The sequence below is a fragment of the Anopheles marshallii genome, chromosome 2, assembly GCF_943734725.1.
Source record: "Anopheles marshallii chromosome 2, idAnoMarsDA_429_01, whole genome shotgun sequence".
NCBI lineage: Eukaryota > Metazoa > Arthropoda > Insecta > Diptera > Culicidae > Anopheles > Anopheles marshallii.
Genome location: NC_071326.1, coordinates 49,415,050 through 49,428,931, shown reverse-complemented (window position 1 = coordinate 49,428,931; position 13,882 = coordinate 49,415,050). Strand labels below are relative to the sequence as shown.

General features: G+C 42.5%; 2 protein-coding genes across 2 annotated transcripts in view; both read right to left on the bottom strand.

Annotated features, from left to right (window-relative positions):
- Positions 1-1,167: 1,167 nt before the first annotated feature.
- On the bottom strand, positions 1,168-2,448 carry LOC128709270 (uncharacterized). Its single transcript, XM_053804258.1, has one exon. It carries the CDS (start codon positions 2,446-2,448, stop codon positions 1,168-1,170), a length of 1,281 nt encoding a protein of 426 aa, XP_053660233.1.
- Positions 2,449-11,240: 8,792 nt separating this feature from the next.
- Positions 11,241-13,882, bottom strand: part of LOC128709814 (calcium-activated potassium channel slowpoke) — a 54,555-nt gene continuing 51,913 nt past the window's right edge. The window contains exons 18-25 of the mRNA XM_053804832.1: positions 13,680-13,745; positions 12,877-13,051; positions 12,576-12,800; positions 12,202-12,481; positions 11,984-12,120; positions 11,764-11,906; positions 11,474-11,693; positions 11,241-11,381 (exon numbers count right to left, since the gene is read on the bottom strand). Coding sequence (XP_053660807.1) covers positions 11,241-11,381; positions 11,474-11,693; positions 11,764-11,906; positions 11,984-12,120; positions 12,202-12,481; positions 12,576-12,800; positions 12,877-13,051; positions 13,680-13,745 — 1,387 coding nt within the window. The remainder of the gene's footprint in view (positions 11,382-11,473; positions 11,694-11,763; positions 11,907-11,983; positions 12,121-12,201; positions 12,482-12,575; positions 12,801-12,876; positions 13,052-13,679; positions 13,746-13,882) is intronic.

Sequence of the window (13,882 nt, the reverse complement as noted above, 5' to 3'; positions counted from 1 at the left end):
TCCTTCGCATTTTGTGAGGTCAGATTTAAGTGGATCTTCCAACATCACATGAGTAGGGCAAAGCGAACGTATAATCCTTAGCAATGTTTGGTAATACTAGCAGGCTAAGGGCCAAATTTGGATCGATTGACGACTTCGATGTTAAGCGTGACAACCTTCACTACTTTCTCCCACACGCGCACACTTCTTAATTAAACAACATCCCTCTACACTGCTCCTCAGCGACGGTGATGTTCAACAGTAGAAAAAGAAGGAAAACAATAAGAAAGCACTTTGATTGCGTCGCGACAAGTCAAAGTACACTGTTTTTTCCTCATGAAACACAAGCACAGCTTTAGCAGAACAACCGATAGCGAATAAATTACTCATCAAGCTGACTTGGTGGGCAAAAAATGTTGTCCACTGCGCCCCACGGCATAGGTGAGCTGGATTCACAAGAAAAGACCTATAATAAGGCTAGCAAACACACTCGATGCCATTTACCAGTATTACAATTTCACGGTACGTACGTGCACGGTTTGCTAATGATAGATTCAGGGCTGGAAACGAATAAATAATCGTAATTTTTAACTACACGAAAGCAGCAACTTACAACAAGACCTGTCGTATCGAAGGGTGTGTGTGGAATGCAACTTTGTTGCTAATGACAGCAGTTGTCAAATGAACCTCGATTTGCCCATGCAGCAGAAATGGTTTTGTCGACGAGCTTTAAAAATACCGTTGTTTTACTATTACTATTGCTCTGCATTGCAAATAAACTCAAATTGTACCAGTTAATTAAAGGTATGTTACCTATGCTAGGTAATGGTTTGTTCTTGGTTAAAGTAACTGAAATGAGTCATGTACTCAATTACAGTAAGGATGGAAAAACGATGATTAAAATTCTTTGATTCTTTCAACATGCGCAAAATAGACTCCATCTTTTTGTTGAAATTAATATTTATTTGTATGCCAACCACACATAATCCTGCTCTACAAACATAGTTTCTTATGTTTATTAGACTTATTGTAGCGTAAATAACTAAATAAATAAGACATAAAAAAACTTAAACCGTATTCTGTTAAAATGAGATCGTAGTTTACCACTATAATAAATAGAAGGACTCTAAGAAAAAGAGGACGAAATTTAGTATCGCGATGGTTTCAACCATAATGATTGGTTTCATATCAGATCGGATTTTGTTTTTGCGTAACGGCAGCAGATATCGATCGACCAATGACCTCCGATCGAAATGCTCGGTTCTTGGCCGGACTTTGATGTAATCCTGTAACAGGGTTGTGACGAACCAGCCCGTCAATTCCGGTTAAGGCAGGTAAGGCAAAGATGTGCTTGGTTGGCGAAGATGCCATGTACCTCGTGGTTGCCGACTTGACCACGTTCAGTTTGTTGTGATGTCGTTGTTCAATTTCCGCCAGCAATGTCGGTGCCACGTAGCTGTTTTGTACCAGGAACTTATAGTTCTTAGATAATGGTGGAATGCGGTTATGTGTTGCCGATGCCGATGCCGAGAGTATGGTCGTTTCGATTGTTTTAGAACATTTGTTCTGATGCTGCTGCTGTTGTGATGGTCGATGGGGCAAGGGGGCGAGTTTTCGTTGCAAATTTACGTTTCTGCTACGGCCTGCATTGTTGCTACCGTCAATGTTATTATGTGTGACTGATTGTGCACTGCAATTTCTACTCACGCCAGACAGAGCGTGATAGCTACCTGAACCGACACAGTGGTTCGATATTAGTAACCCGATCGAACCTACCGAGACGACTGGCACCTGTGGTACCATCAGACTGTTGAGAGGTTTTACTTTGATATATGGTCTGTCTATCCTATCTATGACTTCCGATACTGAACCAAGATCTGTCCCAGATCGTCGTCCTGCTTTCGTTTGAGCCGAAGCTTGATTGCTATGACGGTATAACTGCCCAGAGCTAATGCACAAACATTTTTCCAGCTCACAAGAAGTAAGTACACATTCCACATCCTTAGCGGGATGATTGCTAGGCCCGTCTCGCCCAGACCGAGAGGAACGCATCCGTCCTGGTAGGGGAGGATCCACCATCAATATTTCTTCATGAAACGGATCATTACCTTTCACATGCACAGACTCTTGGATGGTAATCGGTTTTCCCGTAACACGAAGGAATGGAAAAACGGATGTCCATTCTAGGATTTCTTCGCGGAGTTTCGCATCTACGGGAAGATCCTCCTCGCCATAGAACATCCTATCGATCCGTTCCCATTCGTTTTGGTTCTGCTTAATTGCATCCTCTGCCCACGGAATAGAACCGATGCTGCTGCGTCCTTGACTACTTGTTAGCGACTCCCGCGATAGCTCCGTCAATGTGTCCGATTCTTCGTCATCATCACTTATTACGGTTTGGTCGTACGATCTGCTGCGTTCATCACTATGTTTCCTACGGTACACTCCTCTGTTGTTTTGTGCCGACATGTTATTACAGACTTTATGAACGATGTTCTTATCGGTTCATTTTTCTTCCTATCGAAGTCCAGCACACTTTTCATCCATCAAAATTCATCTGTTATATCTGAGTAAAATGCGGCAATTCCTTCCGGTTTCATCCTTTCATGCATAGCCGACGGATGTTTATTTACACGGAAACACGTCTACTTCTTCTTCTTCTTCTTCTTCACCACGTAGGAATAGATTTCGCGAAAGAAATTCGACTAATTTTTACTTTGAAGCGCTTGGGTAATTGCCATCCACGGTTGGTTGTATCGTATCGGATACCACGTTATACAGTAGCAGAATGTTTACCAGGAACTAGAGAGGCACCGGAACAGAGATAATCCATCAAATTTTTGCCATTTCCAATGTATCACTTTGGAGCCTTGAAAAAATCAATACTAAAATTGAGAAATTCATATCAATTGTAGAAGTGGTGATACAACTAGAGTGTCTTATAACAACTACACTTGTTAATAATTGAAGCGAACAGTTACCAGAATGTTAATCATCGATAGAATTTAGCTAAATTTACACCGGAGTCAAAGGCAACACAGCAAAATGTGAATTGTTTTGAAAGGGTTTTTGTTTCTCGTCCTGTTGTTATTATTATCGAGCACTTGAATCGAGTCCTTTTGACGTCGGAAGTGCTCGATCTGTTCGAGTGCATGTGTTAGGATAATTTGGCCGAATAGAATGATTGCATATCCGACTGTGCGGTTCTTAATTATCGAAGCAGTCATTCGAGCAAATTTAAATGAAATATTTCAGTCATGAGCAGTTCTGAATTGAAATGTGGCCGAAGGAGTGTTTTACTTTTTCTTGACCACGAAGCAATGGTATCCTTTATGTTATGTATAATATCCACCAGCTGGTTAAACAATCTCAAATCTATACTGAATCCAACAGACAGAAACAGGCTTAAAGCTTAAGCTTTTTAACTTTTGGTATGATCTACCCCAATGTTAGGTGGCAGTAGCATGATGCCATAACGACGGCTACAAACACTAGCACAACAACTACAACACACGGCATCAGAGCCAACAGCAACACAGCGTCTTCGCAGGAAACCACCAGCGCATCAATAGCCATCCGAGCAGCAATTCCCTGAATTCAGTTCCGCGTCCTGCAAGGCGTCAGCAAGGCAAGCAGTTGCGCTGAAGACAACGCACGGGATTGCATTCAGGAATACAGCGCACCCACACACACGTTCCTGTGCAAAGCAGTTCTGCACACACATCAGCCAGTCTGCGATCAACTGCCCACGAGTAAGAACTGCTCTGCCGGATGCGATCAGTGCTGCTATGGATAGTGCTATGAATGGATATTAATCCATACCAATAACATATATGATAGGTTACAAAACCCCTAAACATACTTGGCTACAACATCATCTACTAGTAGAGCCTCTAGTTGTTCGTTGAACTGATCAATTAATAATTGATCAAAATACTGAGCTCATCGCGAGAGGACTGAGCAGATCTCCATCCTTATTTCGATAAGAGGTCACTTTAGGTCTGAAGTTGTTTCGGTGACCTGCTATCTCTTGGTAAAACTTTCTTCGGGGTTTGTAACGAACTCTGATTTCTTTAAGTTCCCCCCAAGTTCATCGCTCGGTATACGCAGTTCTTACGTTTGGACACCCGGCTACATTCTTCGTTGAATCAGCCTGATCTGGTGTTGCCTCGACTTGGTGGGATGGTCTCTTTGGCATAGTTGATAATATTCGTTTTTAACGCGTTCAACCTTTCGCTCGAAGTTGTGTGTTCATTTCACAGTAGTAGAGCCTCACCTATGGCGGTTGCGAATGGCTGTTGGACATTAATGTCCCCTAGTCCATGTTGAGTCGAACCCCCATTGGCGAAGGGGCGGACGATTCTGCAACATATCAGGCCAAAGCGACCAAATGGTGGTCGGAATCGATATTATCACTGCTATATGTTCTCACGTTTAGCAGGCCCGATTGTCTTAGGCGGTTTATAAACACGTCTAGTGGCTCCATCCAGGGATACCCACGTGGCTTTGTGGATATTCCGACGCGCAAATTCTGTACTTCCAGCAACCAGATTGCTTGCTGCTGCAAACTGAACCAATGACCAGAGACAAAAAGCAGATGATTCGATACGTTCACACCACCAAAATAATGCCTTGAGCCATCTACAATCAGTGATTTCAAAAATTAATTACTCCATCACTGTCTTGGCCTGCTGCTTTATAGTCTTACAAACCACTCACGATTGAGCGCAGTCATCTGCCAATCTGATATCCCGTTCCATTCCACGAAATCCAAGTCGTGTGGCTAAAAGGACTTTACGGACTCGGTTGTGCCTTTCTCATGACATGATCAACCCACGGGAGCCTGGTGGGGGTACGATTCGATGTACGGTAGTGAGTTCATCGTCATCCAACGTAGAGTTCGTCTTTGTAGCTGCTCCTCTCGAATGCGGCTAAGAGGATTTGGTCAGAGGATTTTGGACAAAGTCCATCTCTCAAAGGCGTAAATGAGTAGTGAAACTGGAATGGACAACGGATTTTACCCCGGGAGATCCTCAAAGCTAGTGCTAACGTTATAACTGTATTAATACTATTCCGCACGCGATACACCTCGAACACCTAATACGCTAATACAAACTCCATACAACATCAATTTCGGATCAATTCCTGTGCATACTTAAAAACGACCCACATTTAGTTATTATATTCATCAATTTGTTTTCTTTTTTGTTCTTGGTTTGGTTTTTCTTTGCATTGAATTTTATAATTAACAATAAGTTTAACGTTAACAACATTTTTCATCGCGTCCTGCATACGTCATTATATGGAAAAAACGACAACTAAACAGCGGGGGGGAGTTGATGGACGCAGCATATAAAAGTGAAAATGAAACACCGAGCAATCGTTCGTCTGCAATTGAACAAAAGCCATAAAGTACTGTGACTCTCCGCACGCACGCAATCTACTTAAGGAGGGGTTACGTTACAAAACGGTTTTAGCAAAACAAAAAAACCATACCCAACGATAGGAGATACAGTGGGGGAGTAACACGAGCAGCACTATGGCTTGTAGCGTCTAGTTCGCTTTATAAATCCGCGGCTTTGTTAAGTGCATAGTCTCGTGTCTGCCAGGCCATTTCGTTTTCGCTCGTGTACGGGTGTGTGCGTCTGCTGTGTTGCGTGTTCAAAGTCCTGGCCTGGTCTGACTGGTATGGCTGTTTGCGTTAGCTGATTTACTGTTTTTTTTTCTTTACTGTTTTCCTCTAGCCTTTGTTTTTGTCTTAAGCTGTTTGCTAACTGGCATGATGGCATATGTTACGTTATCGACGTGCTCCATCCGTTCCACGCCGTATGGCTACGTATGTGTGTTCGACTGTATGTATACCTCTCCAACCGATCATCATCCGATCAGCAAATAACCCGCAGGATGAAACTAAAGCCAACGTCTGTTTTCGCAAGCGTTCAGACCATTTCTATACAGATTTAACCAGCCCATCGCGCCTCGTCCTGTCCTTCACAGCACAGGTTCCGCTGGTTTTGGCCACGTTCCATGGTTCCTTTTGGTTTTGTTACTGGGATACCGCCCTTTCGCGCACTCTACACTCGGCTGCAGTGGTACACCCAACACGCACGGATAATTTTGTGAGAATTATTTTACGCCCTATGTACAATGTTTAGCATTTTCACGTACCTTACACACACTAAATTATTACGCTGGCTGAAGTAGTTATTTTTGTATTATTTTTTTTGTCAGTTTTATGAAAAATCTATAAAAAAAGGATTCTACCCTTGATCGATTTTCACATCCATACATGCATGCGCACACACAAATTTAAATTCAAATTTGCTCACCATTCTCTCATGTGCACTGTATGCGCGTGCGTGTGTCGCCCTGCCCAATACTGACTAGTGTGTTCGTACTCCCCTTTTTCTACATATTGTGTGATATTGTTGTTGTGTTTGTTGTCGCTGGGATGGTGGCGTTCATCACAATGACCGCTGCCATTCGTTCAGTTAACTTTATGCTTAATGCTCTGTTCCATCACTTTAGCGGTGCGCTATTGCATTTCGAAGTGATTGGTTGTTGCGGCATCACACATACACACACACACACACATATATATACTCTCATCCAACCAACTCAGTTCTCGCGGTATTTCCTTTTTTTTTTGGTACCATATGGAAACGATCGCGACGAAAACAATGGTTTGAAACTGATGTCTACTGTCCGAACAAAAAAAAAAATGGGCAGCCAAGTTGTTGTATCTTACATCTCAATACATTTAGAAAATATAACGACTATTTCGATTCAATGTAGCGTTTGTTATCATTCAATATGCTTGGTAGCTTTACTTACTTGATGGTTGTCTAATTATCGCGCTATAACTTGCATGCTGGCAGGGGATGAATTGTGTTTTGTTTCTTCTCTCTAATCCCTCCTCCCTTCCTTCCTTCCCACTATGGCGCACCATTTTAGCAGCATGTATATATGTATGAAATTAATTACACTAGTCTAGAAGTATAAATCTCTCGCCGCACTACACGCTCAATGCAACACGCTGCTACTGCTGCCCTGCTGTTGTACGTGTGTGTTTCACTGTCTAATTTATCCCGGTAGTAGTTTCTGCTAGAACCATCGGAACATGCCCAACATTTTGTTTGCTCTGTTTGTCCGCTTTGTTCCGTGTGGTTCGGTTTTTTTTTGCAATTGAGTTTCAATCGGTTTCGGCTACGTTCTATGTGGGGAGTGTTTTATTTGTCACGCAGTAGGATGCTTCACTTCGGCACTTTTGTCCATCATTTGCAACACAAAACAGACAGATGCCCAGTGCTTTACTTAAGTTCGTGAAGTCAGTGCATTTGAACACAGTATTTGTTTCATGTTGATCATTGCAGTACTACGCATTGCGTTACGCGGACGCCATTGCGAAAGTGTCCACTAAAAACAAAATACACTATTACTCGTGAATCAACGATGGAAGCGTTAACTCAAGTGGTAGACAGTACAAAAATGCATAACAGCTCAAATCATCGTTGATTCGGTTGGAATGAAAGAAGCTTCGTGCATTCGCTTCGTCCTACGATCTGAACAGGTTGCTACTCAACTTGACTATCCCGAGCTCATTCGATTCATTCGTTTGTTTGTTTGTTTGTTTGTTTGTTTTTGCGTTCGATTTCTTGTCTAAGGCGCTATCTAATTAGGTCAAATATGCATAGACATAGTGTAACAGCTGTGCGTGTGGATGAGTGATATAATGATGGGTTTTTATAATTTTTTTTTGTATTGGTTTCATTGTTCTCAATTTTTTGTATTTTTTTAATGGTATGATGGCTAATGGTATCATCATGCACGGCACAGCAAATGTGGCACTACATCATGCTTTCCCCTCTACGGGCGTCTCTTGCGTAAAGGACTTTTCATACTAAAAACTAGGAGTGAGAGACTGTGTACGTACGATTGGAAAGAGTGTCGGTGCGATAACGATTTGATATAGTAGTGTGTGTTTGTTGTTTACGATGTGAGCAAATGTTTCCATCCATTGCCACACATCAAAGTCCACTGCTAGGGGAGGGAGGGAGGGATAATTAATATGCCCTTGTTCCGGATACAATCTAAATATGTACTGTACCTCTGTATTCGCAATAGACATTGAAAGCGGTTTTAGTGAACTAGCGGTTTTTTGAAGGCCATCTTACGAGTAAGGCAGGAAAACGTTTCCCACACGAAAACATTCGGCATTCGGCTTCCGGCTTGCACACGGGTCAAGCCAAACACCAAAACTAGCATATTGAGTGATTTCATATTGAGCAGTGTAACGTTGGAGCCACCGAATGAGATCGGTGACGAAACAAAAGAGAATAGAGGAGATTAACCGAAACGGATAGCAAATAAATCATTTCCATTGACCGGACAAGTGCCTCCGACATCACCTAGCGAGTGGAGACATGGCTTCCTAGCGTAACAGCGTACAATTTTCGTAAAGTTAACAGTTGCACATGATTGACTAATCTTCACCTGGTTTCAGCAGTTGATGGTTCATAAGAACGAAAAAAGCTCGCTTATCAGTTCTATGTACACACAGAGTTCAAACATGCAAGTGCAGGAATGCAAATAGACAATTACCATACTCACTGAAATGGGAAAACGAACTCACGGATGGGAGTTTCCCGCCACAGATCGCTTCGCCCATAGTTGCGTGTTGCTGCGGCCGATTTCTAACAACTACCCTTTTTAATAGCCTATATAGTGGAACAACTCCAGCACGATTCCCTTTTTAACTTCTTTGTGTGCGTATGTTCGATTCAAAACCAGAACCAAACCTTCCACTGAGTGTTGATTGGTCTGGGGGGAGGGGGGGCGGAAGAGGGGGAATGGGAGAAGAAGAATGGGAAATCGAAGGAAGTGAGTTGAGAGGGGTATGGGGAGGGATCTATAATTTCCTTTTGTCGTTTCTCTTTCTTGCTGCAGAAACGAATCCTAAAATTAAATGCACACGCAACAAACAGTTATTAACCGATTTCTAAAGCACCCTGTGTAGCCTTATTATACATCAAGTCGTAACAATTTATGCCTTAACAATCAATGACAGAAAACCCACTAGGAAAGGCAGTAGTTAGCAATGATACTAAGAATGACAATAACGAAATCCACACTAATGTACATTGCTGGCAAAACACCGATACTAGCGAAGGAGTTCTAAAACAAATACGTCCCACCGTTAATGACGGACTCAAGTTATAAATTGGGGGCGATCGAGAGCAAACAGCTACAATGATTTCTTCGTGTGATCAACTATCTATCGTTTGTTACCTTATGCAAACCGCTCACTAGGAGACTTGTCTCTTGATTTTCCGGCCACGATTCAAGACTCGTTTTTCGTGTTGTTTTGTGTTCGTTCTTTTACGTTGGATATACGCATTTGGTAACATTAGCTCGTCGAATTGATTTCGTGTTGTTGATGGTTTTTTCACACACAGATGTGTTTTCTTGTTTGTGGATTTATGCACTGTTGTATACTTCGTTCGTTTGCATGTTTGTTTCGTTTGTAATGCACAAGATTTTTCGCTTTGTTACTGTTCGTTCTGCCACTGCTCATTAGGTTACACATGTTTTTTTGTTGTTGTATTGTTTTGATTATAAAATGATTGTGTCTTTCGATTGAATTCGCCTTAAATCAAGTTAGAGGTTCATCAATTTGCGCATTCCACTATTAAGTATCGACAGCGTGAGTAACTCCATCGGTTGCTTGCCGCCATTTGAACGATTCTTCTATAGTGTTGTTTTTTTTTGTTGCTTGTTTTATTTTATTTCGCTCCTTTTTTTGTTTGCTTTTCTGTATTAGTTCGTAGTTACATTTCCGTTTTTGGTATTTATCTATGTTTCGCTCACTTGAGTTTTTTTTTTGCTGGTTACAAAACAGGAGATGTTTATTTTCAACGGGCACCGTAATTATCTAGAATCGATTAAACTTGTGTTTTGTTTAAACATTATGTCGCGTTTTAAGGGATGAATTGTGGAAAAGCATTATCACTAGCACTAGCATTATTTTGTGTACGATCTCGCATTCTCGATTTCTATTCTTTGTACATGGCGTTTTATATAGCTTTTTGTTTGATTTCACATTTCCTGCTACCCAATCCAGCGGCCAATCGAAAATGGCAGTCTGTTTGAGTGTGTTGTGTGCAGCAACCCTGTGATGGTACCCCGATTTGAATTTGAAATTTCGCCTTTCGGTTTTGTTTGGTGACTCCTCCTTACACACCCTTATTGCAATTTAACCAAACTTTGTGAAAATCAGAAGGAAATAATAAGGAAACAAACAAAAAAAAAAGCAGAAAGTGATAAAACAAGCGAGGGTTTATACAAATAAACATATACACTACGAACAATTGATTTATTGATAACTATTGGTTGATAGCATAACTAAACAGACGAGGGCAACAGATCAATACACACAAATAATTCACATAAAATCATCAAGATAGTAACATGTTGAACTCAAACTTAACAACAACTAGTATAACTATTATCTACCATAGCCAGAACTGAAGGATGAAATTAAATACATCAAACGACGGTGCGTCGATAGTGTTGAGCCTACTCACGGAGGATTAGAAACGATAATCAAAGACAAGGAAAGGAAGGAAACATAAACACTTGTTACGGAATGGTGTAGGAAGCAAGTGGAGCTCTTCCTCGATTTTGGCATTGAAATTTCATTCCATATGAACAGCCCTTCTGCATGCATGCACCTGCACGGTTGTAGCGTAGGTTTTTGTAACTTTGGTGGACTATGCATCAGTGCAGTTAGGTTATGGTAAACCAACATGGTTTGCACTAGCATTTGTATTATAAGAAGTAATAGATCGATAGTGTTTCTATTTTTTTCGCGTGGCAGATCAAGCCATCATCTAGCGCTACCTCCGTGCAGTGCGAATGAATTAAACTGGCTGTGGGATGGTTTTACATACTAGATGGCGCTCTATATCACGTGTTACAATAGATAGTGTTTTAGTAGCACTGGTGTTTATATTTATTTTACTTGAATTAACGCGAGCTCAGTATCCAAGCGCGAAAATCAACTTCGAAATACCGCACGACTGGAAAGTTAAAACACACAATTAGTGTATGTTCGTCGTTATGGAACGCGACGGTGCGCGGAAAATATAGACGAGTTTTCGGAAAAATCGCTTGATATAGAGCGCAATCTGGTATATAAAATCAGTTTCTTTTGTTCATATGTATGAGTAGGGTCCATCGGTAAGGGCGCTACACAGTAATAGTCAAGAATTGTCGTCCTTGTTTGAACCGCCGCCACCAACACCCGCAGCTTGACTGTTTTGATTTCGACCACCTGCAGAGGGTCCGCGTACCGTCGCCGGTTTATACTCCAGCCCCGGGTCGAACTGCATCAGCACAAACACCTGTGCGGGACGACAAAAGCGTTTGTGAGTTTAATGAAGGTTCGTCGCCAGGTGTGTTATGCAGTTCAGGTCTGTAGCCGCTTTATCCTTACCTGATCGGTTGGCAGTAAGGAAAAGTCGTCCGGTGGATTGGTGATAACGTAGCGTTTGCTACTTGCGTCACAGCTCGAACTGGTATCACGGAATCGGTACAAACCGATACAGAGCATGCCGTACGACTTGAGAGCCGCCACGAACAAATCGCCGTACTTGCCGGCCTCACCGAACTGGGCCAACGGCCCATCGTACAACGATATCTGCCCAACGCGACATCTGTACACGGTTGGATGGAAGATACAGTTATGCCACCGTTAACGAGCCTAACACCACGAAGTGTACTTACCTGTCGCGATTACTCAAGCTTTCGGGTGTGCTATAGCCACCACGAAGTCCAGCACCTTCGGCCAAGATTAATTCTAGTTCCGGTGTAGCTCCACCCGTGATTAACGAACGAATTAGAGTTAAGGCGTTTTGATTGAAGTATGTCTGCAAGTAAATTAAGGAAGTGAAAAATGCTTACAAAAACCATGCCTAACGTAGCCTGTTGGAAATCGTATACGTACCGTAGACATCAGTGAGTCCAGCACACTCACAGCGAACGCTGTACCGCAAGCGAACGGTTGCGTCAGATACAGCTCAGTGTCCGGATCGTCGTCATCATCTTGATCCAAAAACTGTACATTGCTATCATTAACTAACTCTGCAAAGACAATCGGATGGCACCCAGAGCGGGTCAGGTGTCAGGAATGGCGTCACTGCTATGGGAGCAAAGCTCATTTACCTGTTATCATGGGCACGTTGGCACCATACACTGAACCACGACGCTGCAGAACTATTGGACTACCTACAGGAGTTAAATTGTCTTGCTCGGAGCCTCGCTGGCTGAGCACGCCTATCGTGTCGTCGAATGTCATGGCCTTAATGTTCAGCGATGCCAGGATGGCTTCCTTGTCGGCTAGCGTTGGGTCATCGTTGCTAGGAACTTTCGCTGACAAAATGCAGCACATATCACATAGGTTGACGTTGACGGCACGGAGATCTGCTCTACTTAGAGGTGAACCCTGATGTAAAGTGGAATGATCAAAGAGTGTTGCTCGATCATTTATATCTTCAAAAGGCACACATAGTCGCTTTGCTGTAACCATTAGCACTTACGTTAAGAACGGAGATTTTGGGAAGATTCTGCAGCATCTTCCATTCTCGTCGGATGTATTCGACCGATCCTACGATTACAACATGTTTCAGTTCGTGATAGTGAAAGTTGGACGCACGCAATGGCATGACCAAGTTTCGCAATCCTATCAGTGGGGAGTCCGGATCGGCAAACAGACACACCACCACATGCCCGTTCAGTACGGTCATGGCCGCTTGGTTTCGATCCTAGAAGCATACGGTACGCAACGGTCAACGCTCATCCAGCCTGCATTTGCCAGCATTCTAGCAACCAAGCACTTACCAGTATACACTCCTCGAGGCTTTTCGCCGGGCTCCAGTGGAACATGCCCGTTGAATCGTACTTCATTTCCGTTTTTTCGAAATCGAAATCCTTCGACTGATCGTCAGCAATGCCCGCTTGCAGTGTGACACCGTTTTGACTCTGCGCCCCCGATCCGCTGCCGCGACTTGTTGGCCTGTGTGGGTTTGCAAAATGGTAGAATTGTACTACATTACCGCCACATGGCCATACCATATCCCGTTTGGCTAAACTGCTAAAGCGAACAACTATCAAATAAGCATTCAGATACGGTAACGAAACCAAAGTATTTCAAACCATACTGAGCAACGAAATGATTAACAGGGCAACAAGGGTTCGACTTTTATCCATTCAACTCAAAGGCTATGGTGGGAGGGGGATGTAAATAAACCAAAACAACACAACAGAAAAAGAAATGAAAAATATGCAACTTCTGTCTATGTATGTAAAGAAAAACGGTCAAATTCAATTACTCAGGCAAAACGAAACGAAATCAGCTATCTTTAGTGTGTGGAAGAACAGGTACAACAGTACAGTATGGCATTTGCACAAACAACAGAAGTGGTGAGCGAGATTCTTGGAAGGATACAAACGTCTGCATAAAAACGAAACTAAAAGGGGGATGAGTGGGGCAGTGTGTAAAATCTACTACGAATTTGAGCAAAATCAAACCAAACCAACCAAAACAAAAAGAGAGATACAGCGCAGGATTCTATCATTTGTGGTAGAATGAACAATCAAAATCATATGTAGCTAGAAAACTGGGTAAAAAAGTGTGTGCATACATTAGCTTCTTCACTTCATAAGCGAGTTGATAGCCAGCGTACGGGCTTGGTTCGGTTTCGGGAGGCCTGTAAAAAATACCAGTATCAGTGTGTGAGATGTTTCGCTTCACTGGTGGAGATAGTGAAATTTCCGTAGTCATAGAAATTGAGTGCAACTTCTACTACAAGAACCACATTTAAACTATCTCCTGTTAAGGATGTTT

Excerpts from the sequence above, each read along its gene's own strand:
- LOC128709270 (XM_053804258.1), bottom strand. The coding sequence starts at position 2,448 with ATGTCGGCACAAAACAACAGAGGAGTGTACCGTAGGAAACATAGTGAT.